A 19044-nucleotide genomic window follows, 5' to 3' on the forward strand; every position below is an offset into this window, starting at 1 on the left:
TCATCTCGAATTGTAATCGCCATGTGTCAGGGGAAGGACCTGGTTGGAAGTGACTGGATCATGGGGGTGATTTCCCTCATGCTGTTCTTGAGATGGTGAGGGAGTCCTCTGGAGATCTGATGGTTTTTAAAGTGGCAGTTTCCCCTGTGCTCTTCTCTCTTTCTTTTGCCACCATGTAAGACATGCCTTGCTTCCCCTTCAACTTCCACCATGATTGTAAGTTTCCTGAGGCCTCCCCAGCCATGTGGAACTGTGAATCAATCAAAACTCTTTTGTTTATAAATTACTCGGTCTCAGGTAGTATCTTCATAGCCATGTGAGAATGGACTAACACATTCTCTGTTTAATGGATCTTGATATTCCTAGTCTCCCATAGTATCCCTATCCATTTTATAAACAAGAAAGTTGAGCACAAAAGTATTATAAATTCATCAAATCCTATACATTAAATGGGTAGAGCTTTCTGTATGTCAATCATACTTTAGTAAAGTGGTTTAAAAATTATAGAATATTACATGTCAGGTAAAAGTGCTGGGTATAATAGGACTTTATATATCACAAACAGGTTAAAAAATGAACTTTTTCTGGTGAATCAGGGCAAAAAGAATTCATATAGATTGTTAGAACAGAAAAAATATCTACTAATGAATAATCTAACTTAACTGCCTATAAGTTTATATGAAAATACAATAGACAAATCTACTCTTCACTGTGGCTCTTTCAAATGTTTTAGGGTATATGGAAAATTGGCCTCATTTCAGTCTTCTCAAATGGGTGTGCTAGATAATAGGGAGGCAGGAGGTGCTGGATTTGTCCCTCATGACTCAGCCAAATTTTTCAACAAAATGTTTTTAGATCTTTAACTTGTTTTCAGGGATCATCTCATTGGACAATGCTCTCCACTGCATGCCAACTATGAACTGGAAAGATAAATAAATTGTTCCTATAGCATCATGATGGTAACCTGGTAGTGCTTTTTAAGTTTCAAAATATTATCACATATGTGTATTGACTCCTCTCCTGGTTTATGGCTATAAACCAGTACATATGTAGGAAGGTAAATCAGAATTTTTTTAAAAAGCAACCTTTAGAAAAAAAATCTGAAAGAGCTGCTTAATGAGTTAAATATATGTAGATAAGTTTAACAGCAATGACATATTAAACCGAAAACTAAAAGACTGTTCTTAAAACAACTGCCTTTTTGCTATGATTTTTTTAAATTCCCCTCATTTTACTTACATGCCACTCTAAAGGTACACACAATTTTTGATATTATAAATAAAATACAGTGATCTCAGTACCGAAGAAAATATACTCCTATTTTGTCTCCCACACTCTGTAGGAGAATCTTTAAATGTAAAGGGAAATATTAGTTGGCTGAAAGCAAAAGCAGCCCTTGTCATGTGAAGCCTGGGTCAAGAGGTGGGGTGACTGGTTGCTTCTCAGAGAGGAAATAAAGAACTCCACCACCTGTGTGGTTTCCCAAAGAAAAAAAGACTACGAATGATAATAATTCACGCTTTTCCTAGGAAATTCTAAAAATAACATAATTTGTCCTAAATGTCAGGCTTTGCTTAAAAAAAAAATCAAAGGAAGAGGCATAAGAAGCAGCAGCATTGTGTACTTTTTCAGCAGTGATTGTCCACATAGCGATGTACTCACCAGGAAGCTATAGAAGAATTCATGGACAAAAAGGCCCAGCATGCAAACCAGGACATACGCCACGTGATAGAGAAAGGCCATATCCAGGATGACTGCTCGGTACCCACGGGTGAACGTGCCACGATTTCCAACAAAACTCACCAGAAATACAATTTTATTACAAAGCTAAAGGGAGGAAAGGATTAGAGATTACTGTCTTATTTATCCTGAAACTCACATGAATGAAAACTATTATTCATGAAGTCCATGACTTTTTGACATGGATGAAACTATTATTCATTAAAATCTATGACTTTTTGACACGGATGAAAACTATTATTCATAAAGTCCATGACTTTTTTCATAATTTCTCATTTTATAGTTCTTCAGTATTGCTTACAAATTGGCAGGTAAACATTACACATGCAAAACTTGCATCCTTTGCAGCTTCAGGAAGAGAGAGAATGATAAGAGACTATGCAATCAAGACAGGTCTGGATTTAAATCTTGGCTCTTCCATTACTGTTGTATGACCTAGTCCATGCAGTTGAAGGACTTAATGGTTTATTCTGAAAAACTGGAATAAAAGAATTTCCACCTCATAGAACCCGTCAGATGATTAAATGATATAATACGTATGAAGTCCTTAATACAATGACTCCTAAAAATATTACTTTTATTATATTTTTATAGTAACTGTAATATGTAAAATGTTTTTATTATGCTGTAATTATAACAGAAAAATATCTTTTCAGAAAATATCCAGAGAGCTGTTCTTGATTTTGTGTTTTCATTCTGGACTTTGTCTACTGAGTAGTATTTTAAACAAGTAAGTGATTAAAATTATTTTTGCATTTAATTTACTTTATATACGTAGAAAATATAAATATACTTACATACCTGAGTCAAATTAATGTATGTATATATTTTCTAAGCCCTATGTGTGATAATAATTCAATAAACATTTTGGAGTGTTTATTACGCTTCTGACCATGTACAGTATTTATATTCAAACCACATTTTATATTGCCTTTTGTGGCATAATTTTCGAATGCAGAAATTTATACTGAGATCCTTTGGCAATAACAACGATGTGTGTGCACTGATTTATAAACTTAGCACCATCTATTTAGTTCTAGAATCACTGCAGTAATTATAAACCAAAGAGCCAATTTTGTGTCTAAGTCATCAAGGAAAGAATTACAGATTTCAAGGGTTTACAGTTTGCTCTTCTTAATTGTTCCGAGTTCTTTAGGTTATCTAATGGAACCATATTTGTCCTTAAATGTCCAGTCCTAACTTTGGAAAAACAGGTTGCTCTTTGCAACATTGTTGATTTGTTCAATATATATTAACAAATTATGAGGAATGATTTTTAAATAACACAAGAAGGACCATAACACTTTGAAGTAGATGCAAAATTCGGGGGATTGGAAAACCTTTTCCTTTCCATTTCTGAAGTTCAAATCAGTACAGATGAAGTGAGAAATGGGTTACTACTACATGTTTTGAAGAGCCAACCAAATTAACATAGCAACTAAAAAGGCCAAAACTTTCCTAAATTTCTCCCCTGCTGATTAAGCATCCTCTCAATAATCAATGTTGTTACTTCATTCATGTCTTACTTCACTGTTTAGTGTTTCATCATCAATATTTTATGCTATTATTAAGGATAGCTGTAGCAGAATGGATGCCTTTATATTTTCAGCCCAAGAGCAGGTTTAATATTATAAGAACTTATTATCTTAAAACCCAGGAAATATATAAAAATGCTAATCTATATGACATATTTAACAATAAACACCCCTGAAAATGGTGAAAAAGAATGTCCAGAAGAAGAATACTCAGTAGTTAAATTGTTTTGAATGCCCATTATTATTTAAATTTGTACTATTTACCTTGATTCACCCACCAGAGTTCAATATGAAATAGAAATAAGTTGTATAAAAATAAAATTAATAAATGGAGTCATGAATTTTCAGAAAGATGAATATGTTTAAGACACATTGTTTATATGATCTCTAATTCTCTAAATGAAATCATAAAAATGATGCAGAAAAACTATTTATAAGCTCCATATACTGAGGAAAAAAATACACTGAATTTAAATTATCAAAAAGAACAATACGTTTCATTTCTCAAATAATGCAAAAACAAGGCTACATTTCTTCCTAAAAGAGACTCCACCATTTTCACCTGAAAAATAAAGATTTGCCTTATTTGTTTTCAGGTTTTGGTTTTTGTTTTATTTTTGAACCTTGATCTAGAGCTTGACGAATAGATTCCTGTTCTCTTCACTAAGTCTTGACGTGGAGTGGAGTTGATACTGACAGTGGCGTCTACCTATTTCTGCTGAGATCAAAAACAGGGAACTTGGTGTCCTTTTGTTTTAAAGTGTTCATGTGAAGGGGAAATATGTGCAGGAATAAATGATTTGGGTGGGAAAGAAGTTGAACTGTGAATTCTCCTTTCTTCATGAAATTTACAAATTGTTTTCATACAGAATTTTCCATGAAAGCTTGGAATATTTATGCCAACAATGAGCAAGTTGCTAAAACAGTTTCCCTTTTCATGTCATTAAAAAGTGGACATTGTCTAACCAGTTCTTCATTTGTCAATGCCATTATAGCAAGGGTCCATGTGGGTGACGAAAAGTGGATGGTGTGCCCAGGAAACTGGGCAAGATGGTCACAAGGCTCTTCTGAGCTGGTGCTAAGAGGTTCCTCAAGTCAACACACAAATGTCAATTTGAAGGACCATAACTGTCCTATTATATATATTTTCTTACTCTGTCTATTATTCAAAGCCATCCCTGATACAGTTTTTGTTGGGGATGAGGTGAATTGTGTGATGGTGGGGAAAGGGATGGAATTGAAACAGCATCAATGCAAGCTTTGGGACAGTTTTTTAAAAATGATAATACACCATCCAAATGATTTACCAATAGGTCTTCTGGAAAAAAAAAGCAAAATTAATGTTTGTTTAATTAATGTATACTAAAGTAAGTTCATTACATTTATTTAAATTTACTTAAATTACCTATTTGTGAATTATGAAATCATTACTAATTATTTACTAAACAACTAAATTACTTACTAATTATTTACTAAATAATTAATATATTTAATTAATTTAGTTAACAATATAGTAATTAATTAGTAAATAATTTAACTAATTAAACTATAAAGTATATATGAAAATACTACTTATTTAACCAATAATGTAACGATTATTACTGAATAATAATAAAATGCTACTTTATTGAATAATTTAACTAATTATTTAATTAGATACTTTATCAGTTAAATAAGTTATTCAAGAAAGTAGTGTTTTCATATATACTTTATAGTTATTGATATGTCTTTGCAGGACTTTTAACAGTACAGTATAGTGGAAAGACACTGAATTCGACGGCGGGTCATCTGGTTGCAGTCTTGGCTCTGCCACTAATTTCTTGCTTTGGTAAATCCTCCTGGTGTCTATAGGACTTTGTTTTCTCATATCTAAAATGAAATGCTTAGAAGGGAATAATCCTTAAGCTCCCTCATAGCTGTAGAATTCTGTGTGATATCCTTTACATGTTACTATTTTACTTGATCACAGACATTTATAGCTGCTTTATCTTTGTCTTTACCTTATTCATTTGGTGTTATTTGGTACTCCGTCCCTGATCAAGAATTCTATCCCCATCTTACATTGTTCGTATGGGAAAACATGACCTATTTTTTAGGAATAAATCATATAAGAAAAAGACTGTCTACTTATTTATTGAAAGGTAAAACTGAATTTATGATTTTCAACTCAATTACCATATTTTCATCAACCATGTAAGTTAAACTTCTTACTAAAAATGAGATGGTTTGATTCAAAAATCTCCATTTCAGGGGCATTACATCTAAGGCAGGACAAGGTTCTAAGATCAATGTGTAAGGCAAAATTTGCATGCAGTCAAAATCACCCTGGAAATCTCTTAAATTGCTGACAAAACAGAACAGTAAGCATAGGTCATGTAAATGGTAGTGTCTCTTACTAAATTCAGCTCATCCTACTTTAACCCCAACACTGCAGCAGTTTTCTGTTTCTGCAACTAGAAGTAGTTAGGAGCATTCAGTGACCATATTATGTGAAAAAGAGTGTGTGTGTGTCTGTGTGTGTGGAGAGAGAGACAGAGAGACAGAGAGAGAGAGAGAGAGAGAGAGAGAGATAAAATGAAAGTTGTTTACTCTGAATATATCATTGAATTTGTGTAAGTTAAATGAACGTACGGTGGAACTCAACCTCACAAATTAGCAGTAACATGAGGTCTCCCAGAAAGCTATCTACAGGTAAGTAACTAGGGACATTACCCTATTAAATCTGAACACAGTGGCTCATTGTTAGTAGACTAGCTATCTGCTAAGCTCCATTTGCTTCTTCTCTCTGCAAATGGTGAGACCAAGTTATTAAATGAATTACACATTTCCAGGTACTATTAGAAAGGAAAAATCATTGTAGATAAGAAGTTTAGAAGATATTAAAAGATCTTTTGCTGATATTTTACTACATTGTTATTTATTTAAAAGTCTGAACAACAAAAATTAATGGAGTGGTTAAACAGATTATATAACACCCATATGACTGGAAATAACAGTTATTAAAATGAGATTTACAAATAATTTTAATGGCATGAAAAAATATTAAGTGACCCCGAATTTATAAAATGTGTGCTTATATTTGTCAGAATAATATATTAATTTCCATTACCAATAACCAACAATGCAGTGCAGAGGGAAGAAAACTAGACTGGGTTATAAGATATGCTTTATAACTGAGAAAAAAACACTTGGATTTTTTGAAATATCTCAAATATTGAGATCACTTCTGTGACAAGGCAAACTAGTTGAAATCTAGACCAACTGCTAGTTTTAGAAATGAATGAAGACAATAAAAAAGAAGCCAGTACTAAGTGGTTGAGTAACATAACACAGGTTGAGGATTTTCCTCCCTCTTGATTCCTTTTCCAAAAATAAGACTTTCTGCATTGGCTTAACATTGTGAAAGACAGAGTCCAGAAAAAACTCCCCGAGAACCAAAACACAAATGTTTTTACAATCAGAATAAGAATGTTTTACAATTAAAGGGTGCTTCATCTATTATTACAGATAGTTGGTAAACAGCTGCTATTGTTACTATTCTATCATTATCACCGTTACTAATCTTTTCTAAATCTTTTCAACTCACCTTCTCAACAACCCAGTGAAGATAGATCAGGCTTTAGCATCTTCCCTTCACTAATGAGAAGAATGAAATTCAAAGTCTTGCTGATTTGCCTAAAGTCTAGAACTCGGATGGTCATTAAGGCAAAACTGTCAGGTAGATGTCTTCTTCTGTTTTTCTTATTTCTGACACCTATACTTTTAGCATTTATAGTTTCACCCCTTACACAATGCAAACTTTTAAGTGTAAATAAATAAAGTTAATAAATGTACTAAAACTTAAGGTACAAAATATGACTAATTGATGTTTTCATGTATTTATTTCCTACCTCCTGGGTAATAATAAACCATAGATAGCTTTGTAGTGAACTTGTTTTTTGGTTTTTGTTTTTTCCTTTTTTTTTTGAAACGGAGTCTCGCTCTGTCGCCCAGGCTGGAGTGCAGTGGCCGCATCTCAGCTCACTGCAAGCTCCGCCTCCCGGGTCTACGCCATTCTCCTGCCTCAGCCTTCCAAGTAGCTGGGACTACAGGCGCCCGCCACCTCACCCGGCTAGTTTTTTGTATTTTTTAGTAGAGAAGGGGTTTCACCGTATTAGCCAGGCTGGTCTCGATCTCTTGACCTTGTGATCCGCCCGTCTCGGCCTCCCAAAGTGCTGGGATTACAGGCTTGAGCCACCGCGCCCGGCCGTTTTTTCCTTTTTGAGATGGAGTCTCGCTCTGTTGCGCAGGCTGGAGTGCAATGGCACGATCTCGGCTCACTGCAACCTCCACCTCCTGGGTTCAAGTGATTCTCCTGCCTCAGCCTCCTGAGTAGCTGGTATTACAGGCACAAGCCACCATGACCAGCTAATTTTTGTTTTGTTTTGTTTTGTTTTTGAAACAGAATCCCATTTTGTCACCCAGGCTGTAGTGCAGTGGCCTGATGTCAGCTCAGTGCAACTTCTACCTCCCGGGTTCAAGGGATTCTCTGGCCTCAGCCTCCTGAGTAGCTGGGACTACAGGTGTGCACCACCATGCCATACTAATTTTTATATTTTAGTAGAGACAGGGTTTCACGATGTTGGCCAGGTTGGTCACAAACTCCTGACCTTGCGTGATCCGCCCACCTCAGCCTCTCAAAGTGCTGGGATGACAGGCATCAGCCACTATCCCCAGCAGTGAACTTGTTATGTTAAAATGAAGGTAGATGATACTCACTAAAACATTTTTATTTTATTTTTTGTAGAGATGAGGTCTCACTATGTTGACCACGCTGGTCTCGAACTCCTGTCTTCAAGCAATCCTCCTGCCTCAGCCTCCCAAAGTATTGGGATTACAGGCATGAGCCATAGCACCCAACCTAAAACATTTTTATTAATCCACATAATATTAAACTTATAGATAAAATTTTTTCTATCTATATCTACAATATAAAAATGACAATTATTCCATTGAATGTGTTTATCCCAAATTAAAGTTGATTTTTTTTTTTTTTTTTTGGTCAAAATACTCTGAGCAGCCAGACACAGTGGCTCATGCATGTAATACCAGCACTTTGGGAGGCCAAGGCGGGTGGATCATGAGGTCAGAAGATCGAGACCGTCCTGGCTAACACGGTGAAACCTCGTCTCCACTAAAAATACAAAAAAGTAGCCAGGTGTGGTGGCACGCACCTGTAGTCCCAGCTACTCAGGAGGCTGAGGCAGGAAAATTGCTTGAACTGGGAGGTGGAGGTTGCAGTGAGCCGAGATCACGCCACTGCACTCCAGCCTGAGCGACAGAGCGAGACTCTGTCTAAAAAAGAAAAAAAAAATGCTCTGAGTTGGTAGACCATAATGTATCATTTGATTGTGCAAACAGATGTTCTATTCTGTGAAGGTCATTAGAATCCCCAGATTTCTACAGTTAATAAGGGAGAGATGTGGCATATCTACATGTATATTTTTTCTCATAAATAAAGTGAAATATAAAACTTGCCTCTTCTATGAAGAGTCATTTGCTATAGTGGAATTATTTTCACCAAACCTGGCAAAAGCTATCTTCTTATCCTCTCCCATGAGGGGGAAAAATATACCAAATGTCTTTGGTTTCCCCTAATAGACATTAGAATGTTATTCCTTATCTCTTTATATATTCTTGGTCCAAAAACAAAGGAAATGCAAATCGGTGAGTATGACACATCAGCTTCTGGATGGCAAGAACCATTTCCTTTATCGTCTTGGTATTTTTAGTATCTATTATATAACAGAGGCCCAGTAAATGATTATTACTTTTGGCCCAACTCTAGCTATTATTTCACTTTGTCAGACTCATATTTTTTTTTTCACTTGGATTTATGTCTTCTTGAGGGCCAGTTACCAGTTTACAAATATTATTTGCTTCTTCAAATAATATAGTTCAATATGCAATGTATGTTTTTAAAGAAAAAAAAGTCAAACACATAGGCTTAGAAAAATTTAGACAAATTCATGAAGATTCTCTAATTTGCTTGTTTGGTAATATGTAAAATTAGCTTATTTCCAAGGCACTGAAGGTACATGTTCAGTTCATGTAAACACCTTCTGAATGTTTCAATGCCAGCTGTTAAAGCAGAGAAACACGGAGCTGGGAAGGAGTAAGGCAGGTAGGATTACATTTATAAATGTGACAACTTCTCCCCTCAAGAAACTTACAGAATAATATATTTGGAATTTTACAAAATTATTTACTGATAGACTTATTTGTAGGTATAGTACACTTCCCTTCATTAACAATGATTGAGGATAATTGGCAATTTGGTTGCCTGAATGTTGTAGCTAATTGGCAGCTGTCAAATACATCATGTCTAATTTTTGAAGAATTGTAGTAAAATAGAGGTCAGAAACACAGAAACACAGAATTGGCCATATTAGCTCAGCTTTATAATTCTTGAAAGTTTGGTTGACTATTTTATTAATTAATTCATTTTAATAAATAAATATAATACATTTTATTAATCAAATATTTGCTAAATATTAGTTATTATTAAATCTTCGCTAAATATTAAATATTTATTACTAAATAAATATTTGCTATATATTTTACTTGCAAGCCACTGTAAATATATAAGAATACAAAGATAATTGTTCACTTATTCATTCACTCACTCATTAATTTATTTATTTAGGAAATATTTACTGAGCACCTATAATGTTCTTGATATTGAATGATCAATCCTTAAATATAGTAAAAGGTAGTAAGGGAGATTAGTCCTAATTACAGATACCAGAATATAGGACATTACATTGGAAACCCAGGAAAAGATCAAAACTGCCTAGGTATTCAACATATAGATTAGCAATACTTATTTTCTTACCTGGCCATTTGTTATTTCATCAGCCTGATGGTTTTACCTTTTAATATCCCTGTATGGCTGTGCCATGCATAACGTTGGGTAGTCCCTTCAAAATTGTATTTCTCGGGTAAAATTATTTCTATAAATGTATCACTTGCTTTTTGAAATACTACTACTCTGGTTTACTTATTCTAAACTCACCTAACTCAAGCTTAACAATGTGCTTCCTTATTCTAATATTTCAAAATTTGGTAAAAAAAATCATCATATCTATGACTTTCATCAGTTTATAAAATTTGTTCACATAAAAAGAACCCAATTTAGTACTTTCTCATATAGAAATCCTTTTTCTTAGGTCATTTGATGAAAGGTGCTCACTTTCAAAATTCTATTGAACATAATTTAATCTTTTTTGGATGATTTACGATGTCACTTTGGAATATTAACAATGGCTCAGTCATTTTTGTCAATAGCTGTGGGTACAGGATGCAGAATGCATTAAAATTGGATTGGATTAAATTGATGGCAGAACTGGGTCATTCCCCAAATGTTACTTTCTTAAATATAGCAGTCTTTTATCTGTCATTTTTTCTTTCACTCTAAATTAAATAAAAAAAATGTACAAATCATGCTCTGGTTAATTTAGATTTATAATAAATTAGAATTCACCATGCACACATGAATGAAAAGCATATAGTTATATTTTTATATTTCATACATTTTTAAACTAATTCTGTAACAAGTATAAAGCTAAGTAAAGTACTTACATTAGCTGCACCAAGAAGTATCAAGGTAGGCCCAAGACCTATTGTGTATATTGATCTGAGCATTATTGATACAAGAAACGGCCGAATACCCACAGGCTTGGAGAAGAAAAACAGCATAGATGTGCAGATTGCAACTGCTATCCAAAGAAGAACCGAGAACAATGGAGAAAGTGTACCTGTAAAATGTGGAAAAAATGTATTGTTATTAAGAATAAAACTAAAAAATGCTAAAATATTTGCTGCTCTACTTTATATGTTATCATTAAGTCAAAGCCATAATCCACTAAATTTCAAAATGACCCCATCTACATTCTTCATATTTCAAGGAAATGTCTTTGAACACGTTACTCATTATTACATTTCCAGAAAACCTGTGATTACTTTCAAGCTACTTAAACACTCACTAATGTTCCTTTTATTAAGTCAGACAATTGTTCATCTTTCTCTCATATGAGGATGATTCTCTAAATACTTTTGATAGACATCTCTCTCAGGAACCTTAATTCAAAGTTTATGATTAATGACCATTAGTTATATAGCTAAATCATTAAAAAATTGAATTCAAACCTTGTCTTGTCCTATTAGTATCAAGTTTCCATATTCTAGATTCCTCTGAAGAATCTAGTAGAATAACCTTTATAAAATAGACACACGCTTTAACTGCTAAACACACATGCATAGATATTATGAATACGCGCAAGAGTGTGTGTATTTGAAGGCCAGCTCAACTTCTAAATAAAATGGTTAGCTATTTAATCATCAGAAAATTCACATTCCAAATGTCTTAAAAAACAAACTCCGTTACACATAAGATTTCTTAGAAACTCCCCAAAAGAGAGGCTCAAAAATATTCTTTCTTTAATAAGTAGTACAATTCATTGACATTTGCACTGACATGTGCATTCAAGGAATCCTTTCCTGAAGGTCACATGGTGCTGCATTTGCAGAAGTAAATTAAGAGGCAACATTCTTGGGCTGGTTGGATCTGCTTTGGGGCCTCAAATGCATGTCTATAGGCTGACATAGAAAGGAAACAACAAAATGGAGATTTTCCACTACGTCCTCTGGTAAATATTCAATAACAGTCTTATTCTTTTGGCCACACCTCTTATCTTTATTTATAAAATTTGCTGCTGCATGCAAAACACCTCAAGGACTTGGTGTGCATAGCTTTTGTACTGTCATCAAAACTCTGGGATTATTTGACTCCTTTAATGAATTCTGTATAAAACTCTTAGTTCACAGTGTGTGCTAACATCTCAGAAATAGGCAGGAAGATCCTGCTAGCTGTTAAAAGACAAACAAAAAATCAGATAATGAACAGCATTCATTTAGACATGTTTACTTTTGCAAGGTTTGTTCTTATGCTGTCTCTGAAAGCACATAATGATGAAAGGAGGTTGGGAAAAGAGATGTGATATCCCCCCCCCCACCAAATTTATAATCTCATAAGATTAATTTGGAGATGGGGAAAGAAAAAGGGTAAACTGCTCTGAAAGTTACCTTCAATTCCTGTCCTCTGGCAATGCTAACATACAGGTACCCTACTCGTGTTTACGATGATGTTGGCTTGTAAGCACTCTACATCTACCAAAATACAGACTGACCACCAACTGCCTTGACCTCACAGATCTCAAACAGCCATAGAGTAAATAATGCCTTCAACTTTCTCTCTTGCTTACTGGGACTTGAGACTCCATCAGAATGTAAACTCTAAAAGGATGAGGGCCATCCCTAGGCCTATCGCCATGCCTGTTACAGAACAACAAATAAAAATTTGTTGATTGAGTAAATAAACAAAAATATATTCTGTGAGTTTGTTTTGAATAAATAACTAAGTCTCCAGTTATCAACTCCCCAAGTCACACAGCTTAGGTTTTAAGTTCACTAGAACTGACAACATATTCAAGGCACATTTACATCTGACTTTTCAGCATAATTCATAAGCAATGTCTTGGTGACATTCTTATTCTAGAATAATTTGGCATAGATGGTCACATTGTGCATTGTCACTAATTCCTGATAAACTATCTACCTCTTTCCTATTCTTTTCAAGACAATATCTGGTTTGCTGAGATTTTCCCTTGATCAAACAGAAATTATAGTCATACAATTAAAATTGGGTGTTTGATACCTTTGTGAAAAGGACTCAATTGTCTAGTATAGTAGCTAGCACATAGGTTCACACTAAATACGTATTTGAATGAATAAACTCAAAAGTTATTTAAAACAGCTATTGACGGGCCAGGCGCGGTGGCTCAAGCCTGTAATCCCAGCACTTTGGGAGGCCAAGACGGGTGGATCACGAGGTCAGGAGATGGAGACCATCCTGGCTAACAGGGTGAAATTCCGTCTCTACTAAAAAATACAAAAAACTAGCCAGGCGAGGTGGCGGGCGCCTGTAGTCCCAGCTACTCGGGAGGCTGAGGCAGGAGAATGGCGTAAACCCGGGAGGCGGAGCTTGCAGTGAGCTGAGATCGCCCACTGCACTCCAGCCTGGGCGACAGAGCGAGACTCCGTCTCAAAAAAAAAAAAAACAAAAAACAAACAAACAAACAAAAAAACAAAAAACAAAAAAAAACCAACAGCTATGTTTATAATTCTCTTCTCTAAGAATGATCATATTGGTTTCTATCTGAAGATTCAATGCTAAAAAGAGAACTGAAGTCTCTCTGACAAACTCTAGAGTAAAGACAGTGCAGATTTTCTTTGAGTCTTGCACAAAGTCTTGCTCGCCTGGCTAAATTTTGTATTTTCAGTAGAGTTGGGGTTTCACCCTGTTGGCCAGGCTGGTCTCAAACTCCTGACCTCGGGTGATCTGCCTGCCTTGGCCTCCCAAAGTGCTGGGATTACAAGCATGAGCCACCTAGTCCAGCCGACAGTACAGATTTTCAAAGCCATTCTTTTCCCATTTCTCTCCTTAATACTCTATATATGTATCCATTTTCTATAATAAGCATGATATTATTTTAATAATACAAAAAGTTTTATAATTTACCCTATACATTTATAAATCTTAGAAAGTATGAAGTTTATCCTTTATGAAAGAAAATCCAGAAAGCAAAATTGCAAGCTTCAATCCAGTTCACATCATGGAGCTCTGCTATCTACCTCATGCAGACTCTATAATTTCCTGTACAGAACATGCTGCTTCTTAATTCCCTGTTTCTCTCCATCCCTCTGTCTCCCAAGTAGCCTTATGAGATCTTTCTGTTTCCTCTACCTCAGTCCAGCTAAAGTAGATATCCACTCAGAAATCCCTGGGTGGCCTTTACTATTGTGCCTTATTCATTTCTTGGTCCCTTAACTAGACTGTGAACTCTTTGAGGACAAGGACAAGTTTACTAATCTTTGTATTTTACAATCTTTGTATTTAACAGTACCTGGCACATAGTGGCACTCCATCAACAGTTAAGTTGAAGGAATTGAAATCACCATGAAGAACTCATTTTCTTTAACACAAAGCACTTGGCAGAAAGAAAGAATTACACTACAAATTTTAATATAATTTAAAAAAATCACATGCTATCTTGGTATAAGGAATTCCCATGGCATCAATTTTCTCCACTAACTAGTCTGCCTTTGCCAAATGAAATCCAGGATAGGGGTATCTGGCGTGGCAGCCATCAGCTTCTGAGTGGACTCCCAGGACATTCCCAGCACCAGAAGCTGCTGCTTCAGCCACAACCAGTGTAGCCTCATTCCTCAACATTGGCACTTTTCCTTTTTAGAGAAGCATATGATAAACAAACGCCACAAAAATCAATCAGCCAAAGAAACCCAACCCAAAACCTTTAGCCATAAAAAATAGGCCCTGTACTCCTGAACAAATTGAAACCAAACTCTTCAAAGCCTGGCAATTAAAGGAGATTCTCTATCTGCAGTAGAGGGTGAAGAGTGTCCAACAGGCTGGTCCTCTGAGAATTATCTCTGCCTTAAATGTCTCCTTTTGGTTACTGTACCCCACTACCTGGTTGAGGAGGGAAACTACTCTCTCAGTTAATATCATAACCCAAGTGTGAATCAATTATTTGAGCACAAGAAACTCCTAGCAGTTCAGGTGTTCAGACCGGAAAATATACTTGGAGGAAGCATACATGGCTCCTTCCCTCTGCCAATCCCTCTGTTCTCACCACCACATTGGTACCAGCATGTATTAGGATCTGGGGTTAGAAGGGTGGCATATTTTAAGCAGAGCTCTTTTTTTGTAGTGCAAGACTTATCAGCTGATTTCATAATCAGCTTCTACACCGAGTCAAGGAACTTCAGGGTTGGACAGAATCCTTACATTTATTATTATTTTTTCTTTTTTAACTTTATCCTTTACCTAGATTCCCCAAATGTCAACACCTCATATAACCACATTACAATGATCAGTATCAGGAAATTAACATTGATAGACCACTTTTACCATCTATCTAGTCAAAGTTGGTCATTTGCCCAATTTATGTCCTTCTTCTGAACCAGGGTCACACACGGGATTCAGTTGTCATGTCTCTTTAATATCTTTTAATTTGGATAGTTCCTCAATCTTTCTTTGTCTTTCATAAGCTTGACACCTTGAAGAGTACTGGCCAATTATGTCGTAGCATAGCCCTCATTTGGGGTTTGTCTGAAATTTTCTCAGTTAATTCATTTTTGGAAGATGATGTTACATCCTTGTCAGTGATTGTATCAGGAGGCACGTGATGTTGCTGGGTTTCATTACTGGTGCCATTAATGCTGATCACTTAGTTAAAGCGATTTCCCCCACTTTAAAGTTATTATTTTTCCTTTCATAATTAAGTATATTGTGGGGAGAGACTTGTACATTATACACAGGTTATATACTTTTCATCATATGGTCACCCATTAATTTTAGCATCCATGGATAATTTTTACTACTGTGATGTTTGCCAAATGGTGACATTCTATTTCCATCATTCTGTCTGTATTTTATTAATTGGAATACAATTATTAAAAAAGAGCTTTCTCTTTCTACTATCAACAGGAACTCCTGGATTCTTATTTTATGCTATGGGAGATAATGTGTCACTGTCAATAATCTTTTTCTCTAAATTTTCTCATATTTGACCACCTGGAGACCTTTCAAGTTGGATCCTGGGTTCTCTGACATGTCTCCATCATTTTTAAGCACTTCTTGAAGGAATTTTCATCCATCTTTAATCTCACCCATCTCTAAATCACTTCATAGTGGCCCTGGCAAACAGTTGTTCAGCCTATTAGACCAAATCCAGCATCAGAGAACCTTCACCACCAGCACAGAGCTTTCTTCCTCCAGACAATTCTGATGGCCAAGTGTGTGTAACAGTCTTAGCTCTGTTTCCTCAGAATTCATAGCTATGCAGTGTGCAACAGATTAAGACTAAGCTAATCCTGACCAAAATGTTAACCTTATTCGTGGAGCTCATAAAATTAAATAACTCATCCAGAACTATAACCAGATGACCCAGACATAACCTTGGGGTTTGACATTGCCAAAATGGCAGCTCATGCCTTCCCTTCCCTCAAAGCACCACATCCACTTAAATATCCTAAGCTGAGGCTCTACCTTGGTTACTGCTGTTAACTGCTGTCTAGTCCTTTTCCAGAAGTAAAGTCTGCATCTGCACCTGATGATAGCGCACCATGTCTTCCAGCGTTGCGTTTGTTAGTCCTATTTCCGGGACTAACAAACTTATACCTCCCATAACTAGGAGAAAATTGATGCCATGGGAATGTCTTATACCAAGATAGCATGTGATTTTTTAAAATTATATTAAAATTTGTAGTGTAATTCTTTCTTTCTGCCAAGTGCTTTGTGTTAAAGAAAATGAGTTCTTCATTTTCAATTTCAATTCCTTCAAATTGAAATTTGGTGATTTCAATTCCTTCAACAACTGTTGATGGAGTGCCACTATGCGCCAGGCACTGTTAAATACAAAGATTTTACCATCTTTGTATTTTAAAAATTACAAAGATTAGTAAACTTGTCCTTGTCCTCAAAGAGTTCACAGTCTAGTTAAGGGACCAAGAAATGAATAAGGCACAATAGTAAAGGCCACCCAGGGATTTCTGAGTGGATATCTACTTTAGCTGGACTGAGGTAGAGGAAACAGAAAGATCTCATAAGGCTACTTGGGAGACAGAGGGATGGAGAGAAACAGGGAAGTAAGCAGCAGCATGTTCTGTGCAGGAAACTATAGAGTCTGCATGAGGTAGATAGCAGAGCTCCATGATGTGAACTGGATTGAAGTTTGCAATTTTGCTTTCTGGATTTTATTTTTAAAAAGATAAACTTCATACATTTTGAGCTTTAAAAATATATAGGGTAAATTAAAAAACATTTGTATTAAAATAATATGTTTATTATAGAAAATGGATACATATATAAAGTATTAAGGAGAGAAAATGCTCCTCCCGTCCCACCATTGATGGGTAAAGAATGTCTTTGAAAATCTGTTATTTCAAGTCCTTTTTCAAGGACCAGTTGCACCAGCAACACCTGGTGAACTTATTTAAAAATACATATTTTTGAACTCTAATTACAAGGCAAATCTTCAGCCTCAGTTTCTTCATCCATAAGGATATTCTTCCTTCATAAGAATACAGATTTGTCAGGAAGATTAAGTGAAATGTATGCGAAGTGCTTAGCATTTTCCCTGACCCAGTCTAAGTGGTGAACAACCTCCGCTGCTGTTATTATTAGTAGTATTACTTTTATAACTATTATTGGCCAGGCAAGTGTTACAAATACCATGTGTTCTGCTTCTCCTGAATGAGTAAAGAGCAACTGCCCAGAGGGGTGGCATTTCCCATCACTCTTATATTTCATGTACAATAGGTGGCAGCAGAGCCTACATACATTGGCTCCGGTGGTCAAGAAAGGGAGATCATGGAATGGAACTCAAGGGAAATTAGGTCCTGTATGAAGAAGGGGCGCCTGTTAATGACATCCAATCCATGGAGAAAGATCCTAGATTGGACACAAAAGGGTTAGCCTTCTACTCTAAGATCTGCCATTTTTTAGGCTTTCTGGACTTCCATCTGTTCATCTGTCAAATGAGTGCTTGATATTAGATGATTTCCAGAATTGCTTCCTTTTTTAAGACTTTATGCTTCTACTAACTGGGACTCTATAATCTTGCCCGCATTCTGTGTGCAGATGATATTGATTTATCATTTCATGCTGGACTTCTTTCCTCCCAAGAGTTATATTCCTCTATGCTAAGAGTTTATCACTAAAGGAGACTAAACATAGTGAAGAGAAAGCCATTTTTACTTCCTGGTGAATGTGCAGTTGCTCTATAATGGATGGCCAAATTTAACTCACACATCCACTTCATTGCTTAATATTCTTCTTTTATTCTGGGTATGCCTTCCAAAAACAGTGGTTATTCATGACTACTCAGATTACAGCTAAAGTTTAGAACTTTGATATCTATGTTACCTGTAATGAATCTGTAAAAGAGCAAATGACTTTCGGACTCCCATTTCCTTTCCTGCCCACCCCCAGTTCTTCTGAAATAGGCTGAAATCCCTGTTGCTCTTATCATACTCTCTTTCCTCGAGGCTTCTTTCTGTAGTACAAATATGTACCTTTTAAACAGCAACCACCACCATTGAACTTTACTGAAGGTTTATCAGGTACTATTCTAAATGCTTTACCTACATCATCTCATTAAATTCTCACAGTAATCCCATGAAATGATGAGAGGCAAAAGCACTGCATGGTTATTATTAGCTTATTTCTCTATCTTTTCTTCCAAGCCATTCTTTCCATGCCCATTCCAAAGTAATTTACCAGATTGTAGCCCAAACCTGTAACATACTTCCCATGCTCTCCACCAAACTTACACAAAACTTACTTCCCAAAGTCTCACGATTCAGTATATTTCTCCTATATTTCTAATTTCACCTAAAATGGTATACTTTCTCATTTTTGCTTCTGTATTATTAGTTTAATAATATTAGTTTCATATTCAGTATCCTTTATTTCCTATTATTGTCTTGTCATATGCTGTTCACTTTTGAAATCTCAGATGACACACATTTAATTATCTTAAGAATCCCTGACTTTAGTATAGAATTAAAAATTATTTCTAGATTACATGTACGCTCACTATAGAAACCTTAGACAAGACAGAAAACAAAGAGAGTAAAATATAAA

General features: G+C 35.5%; 3 protein-coding genes across 15 annotated transcripts in view; 1 reads left to right on the forward strand and 2 right to left on the reverse strand.

Moving 5' to 3' along the window:
• Positions 1-19044, forward strand: part of MED21 (mediator complex subunit 21) — a 1150573-nt gene that overhangs the window by 516787 nt on the left and 614742 nt on the right. The window lies entirely within an intron of this gene.
• The window catches only part of BHLHE41 (basic helix-loop-helix family member e41), a 348201-nt gene that overhangs the window by 296679 nt on the left and 32478 nt on the right, over positions 1-19044 (reverse strand). The window lies entirely within an intron of this gene.
• ITPR2 (inositol 1,4,5-trisphosphate receptor type 2) overlaps positions 1-19044 on the reverse strand; it is a 495967-nt gene that overhangs the window by 78838 nt on the left and 398085 nt on the right. For both annotated transcript variants that reach the window (XM_050746648.1, XM_050746649.1), the window contains 2 exons: positions 10896-11071; positions 1663-1827 (listed from right to left, as the gene is read on the reverse strand). In XM_050746648.1, the coding sequence (XP_050602605.1) occupies positions 1663-1827; positions 10896-11071 (341 nt within the window). The remainder of the gene's footprint in view (positions 1-1662; positions 1828-10895; positions 11072-19044) is intronic.

The sequence above is a fragment of the Macaca thibetana genome, chromosome 11 (genome assembly GCF_024542745.1).
Source record: "Macaca thibetana thibetana isolate TM-01 chromosome 11, ASM2454274v1, whole genome shotgun sequence".
In the NCBI taxonomy this organism is placed as follows: Eukaryota; Metazoa; Chordata; class Mammalia; order Primates; family Cercopithecidae; genus Macaca; species Macaca thibetana.